Source organism: Hyla sarda, chromosome 3 (assembly GCF_029499605.1).
Source record: "Hyla sarda isolate aHylSar1 chromosome 3, aHylSar1.hap1, whole genome shotgun sequence".
NCBI lineage: Eukaryota > Metazoa > Chordata > Amphibia > Anura > Hylidae > Hyla > Hyla sarda.
The window spans coordinates 357,446,972-357,459,927 of record NC_079191.1 but is presented as its reverse complement, the minus strand read 5'-3'; the positions used below and the strand labels follow the sequence as shown (position 1 = coordinate 357,459,927).

At 45.0% G+C, this 12,956-nt stretch overlaps 1 protein-coding gene across 2 annotated transcripts in view; it reads right to left on the bottom strand.

Annotated features, from left to right (window-relative positions):
- Positions 1 to 12,956, bottom strand: part of RIN2 (Ras and Rab interactor 2) — a 181,241-nt gene that overhangs the window by 107,246 nt on the left and 61,039 nt on the right. Inside the window, exon 2 of one of the 2 annotated variants that reach the window (XM_056567631.1) lies at positions 10,295 to 10,387. In XM_056567631.1, the coding sequence (XP_056423606.1) occupies positions 10,295 to 10,387 (93 nt within the window). The remainder of the gene's footprint in view (positions 1 to 10,294; positions 10,388 to 12,956) is intronic. The other variant, XM_056567632.1, reaches the window with a different exon arrangement.

Genomic DNA, 12,956 nt, shown 5'->3' with positions numbered 1-12,956 from the left:
ATTCTGCATCCACCTTTGTGTCTCCGCAGCGCTGGAGGCTCCGAGTGTGAAGCGTGACAACCACAGGGCTGGGGTATCGTGACGTCACAACTCCGCCCTGTGTGATGTCACGCCCCGCCCCCTCAAAAACCCGCAAAGAAACCTACACAACACTCTTAGTAAATAAGGGCCAGTGTGTTTGTGTCTGACATAAGGATATTAGATTGTAGGGCTTTTTATGGAAATGAGGGCCCTGAGCAACTATATATTTATAATTGATTCTATTGCCTCGCACTGATAGAATTCCCCAATGTGTATGTTTGCTGTAGAATAGCTTAGCTGACTGTACTCCGCTATCTCCTGTACATACCACCAGGCAGTCAGTAAGCAGACTGTCCTCTTGTGGCTTATCCCTATACTGAAAACTACATTTCATCCATCCTATAATCAAACCATAAAAGACACATGGGAATTTTTCAATTGGAAGTAACTTTACATTGAAGTACAATGTGCTTAAATGATGTGGTTTTGTGGTTGCTCCAGATTATCTATGTGTCATTTTCACTGGCAGTCTGGGTTCAAAGCTGTGGTCAGAAAAACGTGGAGCAAAATCTGAATGAGAAATAGAATAGTAAGAATGTCCCGTTCATTTAATAAAATGTACTTAAAGGGGTAATCCGGTGGAAAACATTTATTTTTTAAATCCACTGGTGCCAGAAAGTTAAACAGATTTGTAAATGACTTCGATTTAAAAATCTTAATCCTTCCATTACTTATTAGCTGCTGTATGCTCCAGAGGAAGTTATTTTCTTCTTTAAGTTCTTTTCAGTCTGACCACAGTGCTCTCTGCTGACACCTATGTCCATGTCAGGAACTGTCCAGTACAGAAGCAAATCCCCATAGCAAACCTATCCTGCTCTGGACAGTTCCTGACATAGACAGAGGTCTCAGCAGAGAGCACTGTGATCAGACAGAAAATAAATTCAAAAAGAAAGAACTTCCTCTGTAGCATTCAGCAGCTGATAAGTACTGGAAGTAATCTACAAATCTACAGAACAGCAGTAGCCAGCGATAAAAGTAACTTCACCTTTATTTTCATCCAGATTAAAAACATCCACATGGATTCCTCTCAGACACAAAGACAATGGCATAAAACTCAGGATACATCCAGCATGACGCGTTTCAGGTCATGTGATCTTTCATCAGATGCAGACAATTTACAAACCTGTTTAACTTTCTGGCACCAGTTGATTTAAAATAATTTTTTCCACCGGAGTACCCCTTTAATTATGAGAGGGCTTTGTACTGAGCCTGCATGGCAGTGATAAAGGATTTATGGCTCCTTAGTGTGGAGCTAAAGAATGGTTGTTTAGCAGGAGGTAGAAGGAGTAAAACATGCTTCTTTATATGATCCAAATATGCAGTACTGAGAAAATATACTAACACATTTCAGGTCTTAACCACCCTTAGTCATGGGAATGACAGAGATTATATCGTCTCTTAGTATGGAGCTGTACAGCCTCAATACACTGCCATAAAGGCTTTATTATACATAATGCGGCAGAGCTTGCCTGATTTCGTTTGGTGTTTTATTTTCGAAAATGAATGAAATCTGTATGAAATCCAACAGATGAATCCTCTGTATACCTCCATATGAAATTGGAGTTATACAGAAATTGGCTGTGGTACTAAAACTGATGACAATATGTGCAATGAATATATAAATCAATAATGGGCATTCAATTTGGAACATTCAATTTCACATAGAAAGAGAAATCAGCGCCAATTCTAGGACACGCATTTGACACATTTCTTGCTTATTGATGCAGACAGACATACTGGTGATTAGATTTAGAAAGAGCTGGTTCATATAAAATATTATCATCTGAACCAGTAACACGCCCGACTTTTATATGAATATTTATGGAATTTCAGCATATTCTAAACTGGCACAGCATAAACTGCAGGGTTTGTAGAAAAATGTAGAATTGGCACGGTCTTAGACTGTTCCAAATTTATTTAGAAGGGAGCGCTCCGTAAGAGAGCAGGCTTGCTGGCCAAGCTCACAGCTTCACATGTGGTTCTGCTTAGCACATCACAGCCGCGGCAGCGGGAGGAAAAGCTCAGGAGCTTCCAAGCTTTACTTGGAAGGTCGATGGGAAAATTAAACAAGTATCTGACAAAAATAGCAGGTGCTTATATAAAGCAAAGTTCCAGGTCAGAAATTGTAAAATGTTGATCCTTATGCCCTTAATAATCCTAACAGACCATGGATATATATTTTATATATGTTATAAAACAATGTACTTCCTCCACCCCCAGTTAAAGGCAAAATATGGGAAAAGGCAAATTAAGGCAAAAATTACTTTTAGTAGTCCTATTAAATATAAGTACAGTGAGTAGAAGCTTAGCCTGAAATGGCGATAACAGAAAACAATACATTGAATTCAACAATATACTATCAGGATATGATAGAATTTAGGCTTAATGTAGATATGCGGCAAGAATACGGAGCACTCACCCAGACATCCTTGTGGTAGCTTCTTTATTGTTCACATGAACATGTGGGGTACAGTGTGCAGGGGAGCAGATGGACTAGACGCAGGGGTGAGGTGCTGGCTTTGCTTTGTTTAAAAAAAACATTTTTATGTACACCTTTTTCAAGTATGATACTTGAAAAAGGAGGCGTGGTCTCCAAAACGTCGTAAGTGTCGACGCAAGCTCCACTCTGTTCCCCTTCGCGAGAGGAAGGTTGGTCAGCTGAAGGTAGCCCGGTCATGGGCTGAAAATCCCAGCAGCGTCCAGAGTGTCTAGCGTGTCCGCAGAAGGTGCACCTTGGGTGATTTATTTCATTTTGCATTTTTTGTCTTTGCAAGATTTGAAGTTGTACATTTATGCTAAAAAAATTTCACTGAAGCAATTAAGAAAAATTCAAAAAGTGTGTGGCGTTTAATTCACATTGATATATGGACTGTTTGAGTGAGTTTTGAGCCTTCACTGTGAAACACACTACACCCACCCTGGTGTGAATAGGTGACTATTTCTATTTTTGATATTGGACAGCGCAGTGTCCAGAGCCAGAGCATGGAGGCACGACCAGGAGACAGGCCAGTACATCAGGAGACGTGGAGGAGGCCATAGGAGGGCAACAACCCAGCAGCAGGACCGCTACCTCCGCCTTTGTGCAAAGAGGAGCAGGAATAGCACTGCCAGAGCCCTGCAAAATGACCTCCAGCAGGCCACAAATGTGCATGTGTCCACTCAAACGGTCAGAAACAGACTCCATGAGGGTGGTATGAGGGCCCGACGTCCACAGGTGGGGATTTTGCTTACAGCCCGACACCGTGCAGGACGTTTGGCATTTGTCAGAGATCACCAAGATTGGCAGATTCACCACTGGCACCCTGAGGTCTTCACAGATGAAAGCAGGTTCACACTGAGCACATGTGACAGACTGGAGACACCATGGAGAATGTTCTGCTGCCTGCCACATCCTCCAGCATGACCGGTTTGGCGGTGGGTCAGTAATGGTGTGGGGTGGCATTTCCTTGGGGGGCCGCACAGCCCTCCACGTGCTTGCCAGAGGTAGCTTACTGCCATTAAGTACCGAGATGAGATCCTCAGACCGCTTGTGAGACCATATGCTGGTGCGGTTGGCCCTGGGTTCCTCCTAATGCAGGACAATGCTAGACCTCATATGGCTGGAGTGTGTCAGCAGTTCCTGCAAGAGGAAGGCATTGATGCTATGGACTGGCCCGCCCGTTCCTTAGACCTGAATCCGATTGAGCACATCTGGGACATCATGTCTCGCTCCATCAACCAATGCCACGTTGCACCACAGACTGTCCAGGAGTTGGCGGATGCTTTAGTCCAGGTCTGGGAGGACATCCCTCAGGAAACCATCCGCCACCTCATCAGGAGCATGCCCAGGCGTTGTAGGGAGGTCATACGGGCACGTGGAGGCCACACACACTACTGAGCCTCATTTTGACTTGTTTTAACCTCTTAAGGACGCAGGGCGTACCTGCACCCGGTCCCGGTGTATAACGCGGGGTCGGTCCCGGTGGCTGATAAAGGCCAGGACCCTGGGCTAATAGCATGAATGTAAGTAAGTTAATGAAAGTAAAAGCTTCCCGGCAGCTCATTCGGGCTGATCGGGACCATCGTGGTGAAATCACGATGTCCCGATCAGCTAGAACGTGAGCGGATGTCCCGATCAGCTAGAACGCGAGCGGATGTCCCCTTACCTGCCTCCATCACGTCCAATCGGCGATTGATTGCTCCAAGCCTGAAATCCAGGCTTGAGCAATCGACCGCCGATAACACTGATCTTTGCCGTGCACGGCAATGATCTGTGTATGAGATTGGTATGTGCAGTGTAATAGCCACTGGGGGGGCCATAACACTTAAAAAAAGTGTGAAAAAAAAAGTAAAAAAAGATCATTTAACCCCTTCCCTAATAAACGTTTGACTCACCCCCCTTTTCCCATAAAAAAAAACAAAAAACCTGTGTAAATAAAAATAAACATATATGGTATTGCCGTGTGTGGAAATGTCCGAAATAGAAAAATATATAGATAATTCAACCGCATGGTCAATGGCGTATGTGCAAAAAAATTCCAAAGTCCAGAATAGCGTATTTTTGGTCACTTTTTATATCATGAAAAAATGAATAAAAAGCGATCAAAAAGTCTGATCAATATAAAAATTGTACCAATAAAAACTTCAGATCACGGCGCCAAAAATTAGCCCTAACACTGTCCCGTACGAGGAAAAATAAATAAGTTATAGTGGGTCAGCAAATGACAATTTTAAACGTACCGTATATACTCGAGTATAAGCCGACCCGAATATAAGCCGAGGCCCCTTATTTCACCCCAAAAACCCAGGAAACGTTATTGACTCGACTATAAGCCTAGGGTGGGAAATACATCATCCCCCCCCTCCTCATCATCCAGACCCCCGTCATTAACACCCTCATCATCATCCCCTGTCATCATCCCCCCCCTTCATCATTACCTAATCATCACCCCCTTCATCATTACCCTGTCATCATCCCCCCTTCATCATCACCCTGTCATCATCCCTCCCTTCATCATTACCCTGTCATCATCCACCCCCTTCATCATTACCCTGTCATCATCCCACACCACCCCCTTCATCATCACCGCTTGTCAATGTCTGATTTAACAGTGGTCTTCAACCTGCGGACCTCCAGATGTTCCAAAACTACAACTCCCAGCATGCCCGGACAGCCATCGGCTGTCCGGGCATGCTGGGAGTTGTAGTTTTGAAACATATGGAGGTCCGCAGGTTGAAGACCACTGCCCGGGCCTTCGTCATCATCCACCCCCCCCCCTCCCCCATTAGTTTTGTACTCACCTCCGCTCGGCGGGATGTTCGGGTGAGCTGGTCCGGGCCATCTGTGCTGCAGGACCGTCCGGTGGGGAGGGATAGTCGTTTCGGGCTGCCCATCTTCACCGGGTGGGCCTCTTCTCCGTGCTTCGTGCCCGGCCCCGGAATAATGACATTGCCTTGACGACGACGCACAGGGATGCAAAAATGGAATAACCCTGCATCCTTAAGGGGTTAAGGACATTACATCAAAGTTGGATCAGCCTGTAGTGTAGCTTTTCACTTTGATTTTGAGTGTGACTCCATATCCAGACCTCCATGGGTTGATTAATTTGATTTCCATTGATAATTTTTGTGTGATTTTGTTGTCAGCACATTCAACTATGTAAAGACGAAAGTATTTCATACGATTAGTTCATTCAGTCAGATCTAGGATGTGTTATCTTCGTGCTCCCTTTATTTTTTTGAGCAGTGTATTACGGTATATACAAGTTATATATTGGCCAGAAATAGTGCTGCTTTTCATGTACATTCACGGGGCAGCTTATCCTAAAAAAAATTACATGAAACAAAAGGTATGCTTTAAAACCCCCATGACGAAGGGCGTACAGGTACGTCCTTCCTTGCTGGTACTTAAGGACCAAAGGCGTGGTCCTTTTAACAGGGTTTAAACCATTCTCACAAGCGGAAAACGCTTTAAAGAGTACCTGTCATCAATCAAACCTTTGATATTTTGTATATTAATGTATGCCAAAACAACTTTCTAATTGGATGTATTTAAAAGAAATGTTTATTTCTATGTTTCTTATAAAGTTCAGACTAATGCTGGCCTGGCAGGATTCCGAACTCTCATACTGCAGCCGGGACACTGAGAAGCACAGAGCAGCTTTCTGCCTGTCAATCAGTCAGGCGGGAGGGAGCGCTGTGCCTGCAGCACAGCTTGTGACATGGCCGGCCGGTTCCTCCTCTTTGTATGTCATATACAGTGCTAAACAGAAGGAGGAGACTCAGCAGCTGCCGGCAGGCTTCAGATGATGTCCTGTCTGCAGAGGCCACTCCCCTTTCCTCTCTCACACATGGCCAAAGAATGAGCAGCCATGCAGGGACAGATTCAGGTATAAAGAGTGTTAAAAAATACAAACAAACGCAGGGTCGGTGTCAGTAAGAGTCAGGGACAGATGGGGGAGGGGGGGAATTAGGGACAGTTAAGTTCATAATATGAGGTACTCTTTAAACTTGGTGGGTTCCGGTTGCTAAGAGCAACAAGGACCCCAGGTTAATGCCGGGCACCGCCGATCGGGCCGATGCCCGGCATTAACCCTTTAGACGCTGCGATCAAAGTTGATCACGGCTTCTAAAATGAGGAATTAACGGTGCATGTAGCTCAGTGGAGCTGATCGGGACATCTGCGGCGACATCGTGGGTCGCGATCAGCTGAGTGGATGGCGGGAGGGCCCTGACCTGTCTACTTGCTGTCCGATCGGTCGTCTGCTGCTCTTAGGCTTGAGCAGCAGAGCACCAATAACAGTGATCAATGCTATTCTATGGCATAGCATTGATAACTATATGCAATGAAAAGATTGCATGTTATAGCCCTAAAGGGGCTAAAAAAGTGTAGAAAAAAGAGAAGTGTAGAAAAAAAAAAGTCAATAAAAGTGAATTAACGTGAATCACCCCCCTTTTCCCATTTTTAAAAAAATAAAATAATGTAATAAAAAAAAATCATATGTGGTACCGCCGCATTTTGGTGCATGTTAGGGATCGACCGATATTGATATTTTAGAGCCGATACCGATAACCTGTGAACTTTCTGGCCGAATATTCCGATACCGATATTCTCCGTTGTAGACAGCAGCCCCCCCCCCTTATAGACAGCAGGCCCCCCCTTCTTATAGACAGCAGGCCCCCGCCCTTCTTATAGACAGCAGCCCCCCCCACTCTTCCTCTTGTAGATAGCTCACCTGTGACTCCCCTCGGGTGTTGCCGCTCAGCTGTTCCGTTCTCCCGATCACATCATGGCGTCCTATGGAGGAGCATGTGACATACACATCACTCTGCTTCCTCCGTAGCGTTACGCTGGGCGCAGGGGAGGAGGAGTGACATGTGTGTCACATGCTCCTACATAGGACGCCATGATGCGATAGGGAGAACCGGACAGCGGAGCGGGGCCGCACAGCAGCAGGTATCGTGGGCGCATGCGCTGGACACATTATCGGCATTATCAGCAAGGTTAGATGCCGATACCGATAACTTAAAGGGGTATTCCAGGCCCAAACTTTTTTTTATATATATCAACTGGCTCTAGAAAGTTAAACAGATTTGTAAATTACTTCTATTAAAAAATCTTAATCCTTCCAATAGTTATTAGCTCCTGAAGTTGAGTTGTTGTTTTCTGTCTAACTGCTCTCTGATGACTCACGTCCCAGGAGCTGTGCAGTTCCTATGGGGATATTCTCCCATCATGCACAGCTCCCGTGACGTGACATCATCATTGAGCAGTTAGACAGAAAACTTCAGAAGCTAATAACTATTGGAAGGATTAAGATTTTTAATAGAAGTAATTTACAAATCTGTTTAACTTTCCGGAGCCAGTTGATATATAAAAAAAAAAGTTTTTGCCCGGAATACCCCTTTAAAAAATCAAAGTGAACACAGCTTTATTGCATCATTTTTGTAGCATGACATTGATGTATTTTTCAGTCTTCAGTAACAATTTTAAGAAGCTGCTCGCACAAAAAAGTCAATGTAATGACCCAGTTGAAATTCCATAATGAAAATTCCAAATTGCCCTGTTATGGCAACATAGAAATTACCGAAAGCACAACATTCTTGTAAAACATTCTAAAACATTTACTTTCTTTCATATAAACTATATTTATTTTGCAAATGTCATACAGACATAGCTGGATATGATGATACGTGACTCTTTGGGACACATTGTATTAGGTACAGTAGGCTTGCCTGCAGTCCTATGCAAAACATAGCTAACATGAATTACAATTTTTTTTCTTAAAGTCTTCAACATCTGTTATTTGTATGATATTTGATACATTATAAAGTAGTAGGGTATATATATGTATTTATATAAATATTATGTACACATAATACTGGATGATACTATAATGTTGCAACAAAGTAAGCTACCAGTGACACAATGAATATATTTCCTAATTAAAACTACCGTATTTTCCGGCTTATAAGATGACTTTTTAACCCAGGAAAATGTTCTCAAAAATCGGGGGTTGTCGGGCGGAGCAGCTAGGACGCGCACATGGTAAGTTACCAGCAAGTCATCTTTGGTGCTCCGACCACCGCTCCTCCTGTCCTGGGACCTGCTGCTATGGCCTATAGGCCACAGCAGTAGATCATGACCCTTGACCGGAAAAGCGGTGGTCGGAGCACTGAAGTGTGGCAGTATACAGGTATACAGCCTCCAGCCATTAACTGTATATGGCTGTAGGGGCCACTGCTTACCTAATGTGGGTGAACTATAACCTAATGTGGGGGGAATTGTACTGCCAACCTAATGTGGGGGGAACTATACTGCCAACCTAATGTGGGGGAAACTATGCTGACAACCTAATGTGGGGGGGGGGGGGGGGGGGACTATACTGCCAATCTAATGTGGGAGGAACTATGCTGACAACCTAATGTGGGGGAACTATGCTGACAACCTAATGTGGGGGGAACTATACTACCAACCTAATGTGGAGGGAATTATACTGCCAACCTAATGTGGGGGGAACTATGCTGACAACCTAATGTGGGGGGGGGGGGGACAATGCTGCCAACCTAATGTGGGGGAACTTTGCTGCCAACCTAATGTGGGGGGAACTATGCTGACAACCTAATGTGGGGGGAACTATGCTGACAACCTAGTGTGGGGGAACTATGCTGACAACCTAATGTGGGGGGGGGGACTATGCTGACAACCTAATGTGGGGGGGACTATGCTGACAACCTAATGTGGGGGAACTATGCTGACAACCTAATGTGGGGGGGACTATGCTGACAACCTAATGTGGGGGGGACTATGCTGACACCCTAATGTGGGGGGAACTATGATGACAACCTAGTGTGGGGAGGAACTATGCTGATAACCTAATGTGGGGGGGGGGGGAACTATACTGACAATCTAGTGTGGGGGAACTATGCTGTCTACCTAGTGTGGGGGAACTATGCTGCCTACCCAGTGTAGGGGGGAACTATGCTGCCTACATAGTGTGGGGGAACTATGCTTGTTCAGTTGTGACGTCACAGCTACGCCTCTTGTGAGATCTGAGGTGACGCAGGCTTGAATGTGCGAGATCTGAGAGGCGGGACAGGTGCGTATGTGGAAAATCTGACAGGCAGCGTTGGTGCACATTTGCGAGATCAACTTGGCGGAAAAGGAGATACTGTAATGGGATACAATGGTGGCGCATGTGCGAGATCTGATACGAGGGCGGGCCAGACGGGGTAAAGAGGCATGTACCGCTCTGATAGTCTTGGAGACAGGGAGGGCTGGGCAGGCAGGGAGAGCTGACCAATCCAAGCAGGCTTTGTATACAACAACCAGTCAATCACTGGTAAGGTACCGTACATCGCGGTAGAGGGGTAGTCTTATACAGCGAGTATATCCCAAACTCTATATTTTAACTGTAAAAGTTGGGGGTCGTCTTATATGCCCAGTCGTCTAATACGCTGGAAAATACGGTTAATATACCTATGCTCTGATGTAGCAGAGCTGAGTTTTCCAGGTGAAGTAGAGCTGCATGGTTCATTTAGCAAACCTTGCTGTGATATGATAAGTTATTTGTGGTTTACATGGGGCTGCAGGTGCCCCAGCATTCTCTAGAAATGTAGAGGTGTTCATATTTGTATAGCACAATCAGTAAATGAATCTCAGAACATTAAGCAGGTCTTGTTACAAATGCTCTATAGCCATCAGATCCTCCCAAAATAAGGAAAAGTGTTTTACCTTAAAGAAGCTCTGTCTGTTTCCCGTCCGACACAGCTCCATTGTCATCTGGGAAGACTTGCACTGGATGGCCTCTGTGTTTTCCCAGCTCTTCTGAGAGGAAAGACATGTTATTGGTTAGGGTAGTCTGTAGGAAATTCTTCTGCAAGCCACAAAATCAGTCACAACACTGCGCTCTGCCAAGATCTTTTCCGCCAACAGTGCCCGACCATTCCATCCCCAGCTCGGCTTCTCAGCCTCATATGTAGCCCATGTTAATAAGATGAAAAGGGGCTGGGAGGTGGGTGTGATCATCCTGTAACTGGAAGCATAATGGTCAGTGACTGGCGTGGGTTTTCCTCTAATAAGAAACAACTACTGCTATGGCTACTACAGGCTCATTACATGGATCAAAGCAGAGTCCAGTAAGGAAAATACAGGGGTCCCTCAAGTTACAATATTAATTGGACCCAGGGTGACCATTGTATGTTGAAACCATTGTATGTTGAGACCATAACTCTATGGAAACCTGGTAATTGGTTCTGAAGCCACCAAAATGTCATCAAAAAATAGGAAAAAGTGAGGATTAAAGAAAATAAGTAGATAACTAATATAGATAAAGTAAGTCCTTCCATATAAAGAAAGAAAGATCTGCTGGGAGCTGTAAATCACTGTCTATGTCGGTATTTCCCAAGCAGGGAGCCTACAGCTGTTGCAAAACTACAACTCCCAGCATGCCCGGACAGCCAAAGGCTGTCCGGGCATGCTGGGAGTTGTAGTTTTGCAACAGCTGGGGGCACCCTGCTTGGGAAACACTGGTCTATGTAGAGGACAGGAGCTTCTTCAGGGTCCTGTACAGTACATGCAATGTCCTAAAAAAGTAACATGGAGTCGCCCTCACCTGGTGTCCAAAGGAGCAGGTAACCCTGGTACAGGTAAAGAGTACAGAATATGTAATACCTCTCTGTACTGTAGGGAGCGCTACCAGACACCAGTCAGTGCATACACTTCAGTAAAACAGGAGTTAAACCAGTGAATGCCCATTCTGATCTGGTCGATTCTTCCGGCCATTGACACGTTTCACAGATCTGGACTGTCTGTAGCATTGTATGTTGAGTCTGGTTTCAACTTACAATGGTCCTGACAAGACCATTGTATCTTGAAACTATTGTATGTTGAGGCCATTGTAAGTTGAGGGATCACTGTATGGGTAGCCACAGAGAAGAAGGGGTTAATGCAGCCTGTATGCCTGGTTTTCATAATAACTCCAAGGTGAAAAGACTTCTATGTTTCATCAGACCTGGAATCCTGGGGGCTGTCATAAAGGGAGCCCTAAACTTTTGACATGTCCAGTAGTGAACGAGCTTAGTGCAGACTTCTCCCAGCTCATCCTCCTGATCCTTGGGGATTTCAACACTCAGACTCCAACTAGAGCTGGGCGGTATGACTAAATATGTGTATCACAGTATTTTTGTAACTTATGGCGGTTCCACGGTATATAATGGTATTTTTTCACCCCCCCAAATCATGTGACCCGCGAGCGCTGTTCTGCTCCCCCCTAATAAATTATCAGCCCAGCGGGGTACTACTCACAAATGTCATCCGCAAGCACTGCCCTCCTCCTCTTTGTTGTTGGCGCTGGAACTCTATACTGTACGCCAGTGGTCTCCAACCTGCGGACCTCCAGATGTTGCAAAACAACAACTCCCAGCATACCTGGACAGCCAACGGCTTTAAAAGACGGAAAAACCCCTTTAAGGAAGCTCGCTGCCTTAAAATAGCCATAAACTTCCTACTGTCTACTATACCACATGTAAAAGCTCTTTTACACAGGCAGATAGCTCCAGATAATGAGTGCCGAACTAAGCAAATACATTTTATTGCTCTAAGTTTCAGGCTCTTGGTAAGCAAAGACCCCATATACTGTTCCATCAAATTTGGGTTGTCCTATAAAGCCAGCCTTGTGCTGCCTAAAATATCATGAGTCAGCAAAGCTACCCTATTGCTTCAGTATTAGGTAGAGCTATATCTTATACTAGAGCAGTGGTTCTCAACCTTTTTTGCCTGAGTACCCCTTGAAAGCACATTCCCAAAAAATTGTACCCCCATATTAGAGACATTTTGTAATGATTATAGTATATTTAATATGCTGTAGTCTATAACAGCCCCCTTTTCCTCTCCCTATCTCCCCAGTCCCCCAATTTACAGGTGACGTCTTCTCCTACCGGAGTTGTTTACTTTTCTTCACGATCTGGCCTAGACCGCCATTAAGATTTCTACCATGCAAGACTTCTCGACAGAACCAGCCAAACAAACATTTTAGGCTTCTTTCTGCAGCACAATACCCAACTATTTACAAAATCCCCATATTTATTGTCACACACACAGTAATAGTACCTGCTTTGCATCCCCATAAAGTTGTTAGGCCGCCTCTGCGCCCTCAAACTGCCCCCATATATAGTTGTAAGCCACCATACTGTCCTGCTTTAGTGCTCCACTGCTCCTCTGGTCAGGAGACCTATTGTTATGGCTCATAGCAGTAGGTCCCCGGTCTGCAGGGGTAGTGGAGCAACAAAGCTGATGGTCATCACTGCCCACATCAGCCCAGTGCCCGCGCTTCCTCTTTGCTGTCCTCCTGCTCCACTCCTCGATGTAGTGACGTCAGCCTACCATTTCTTTCAAA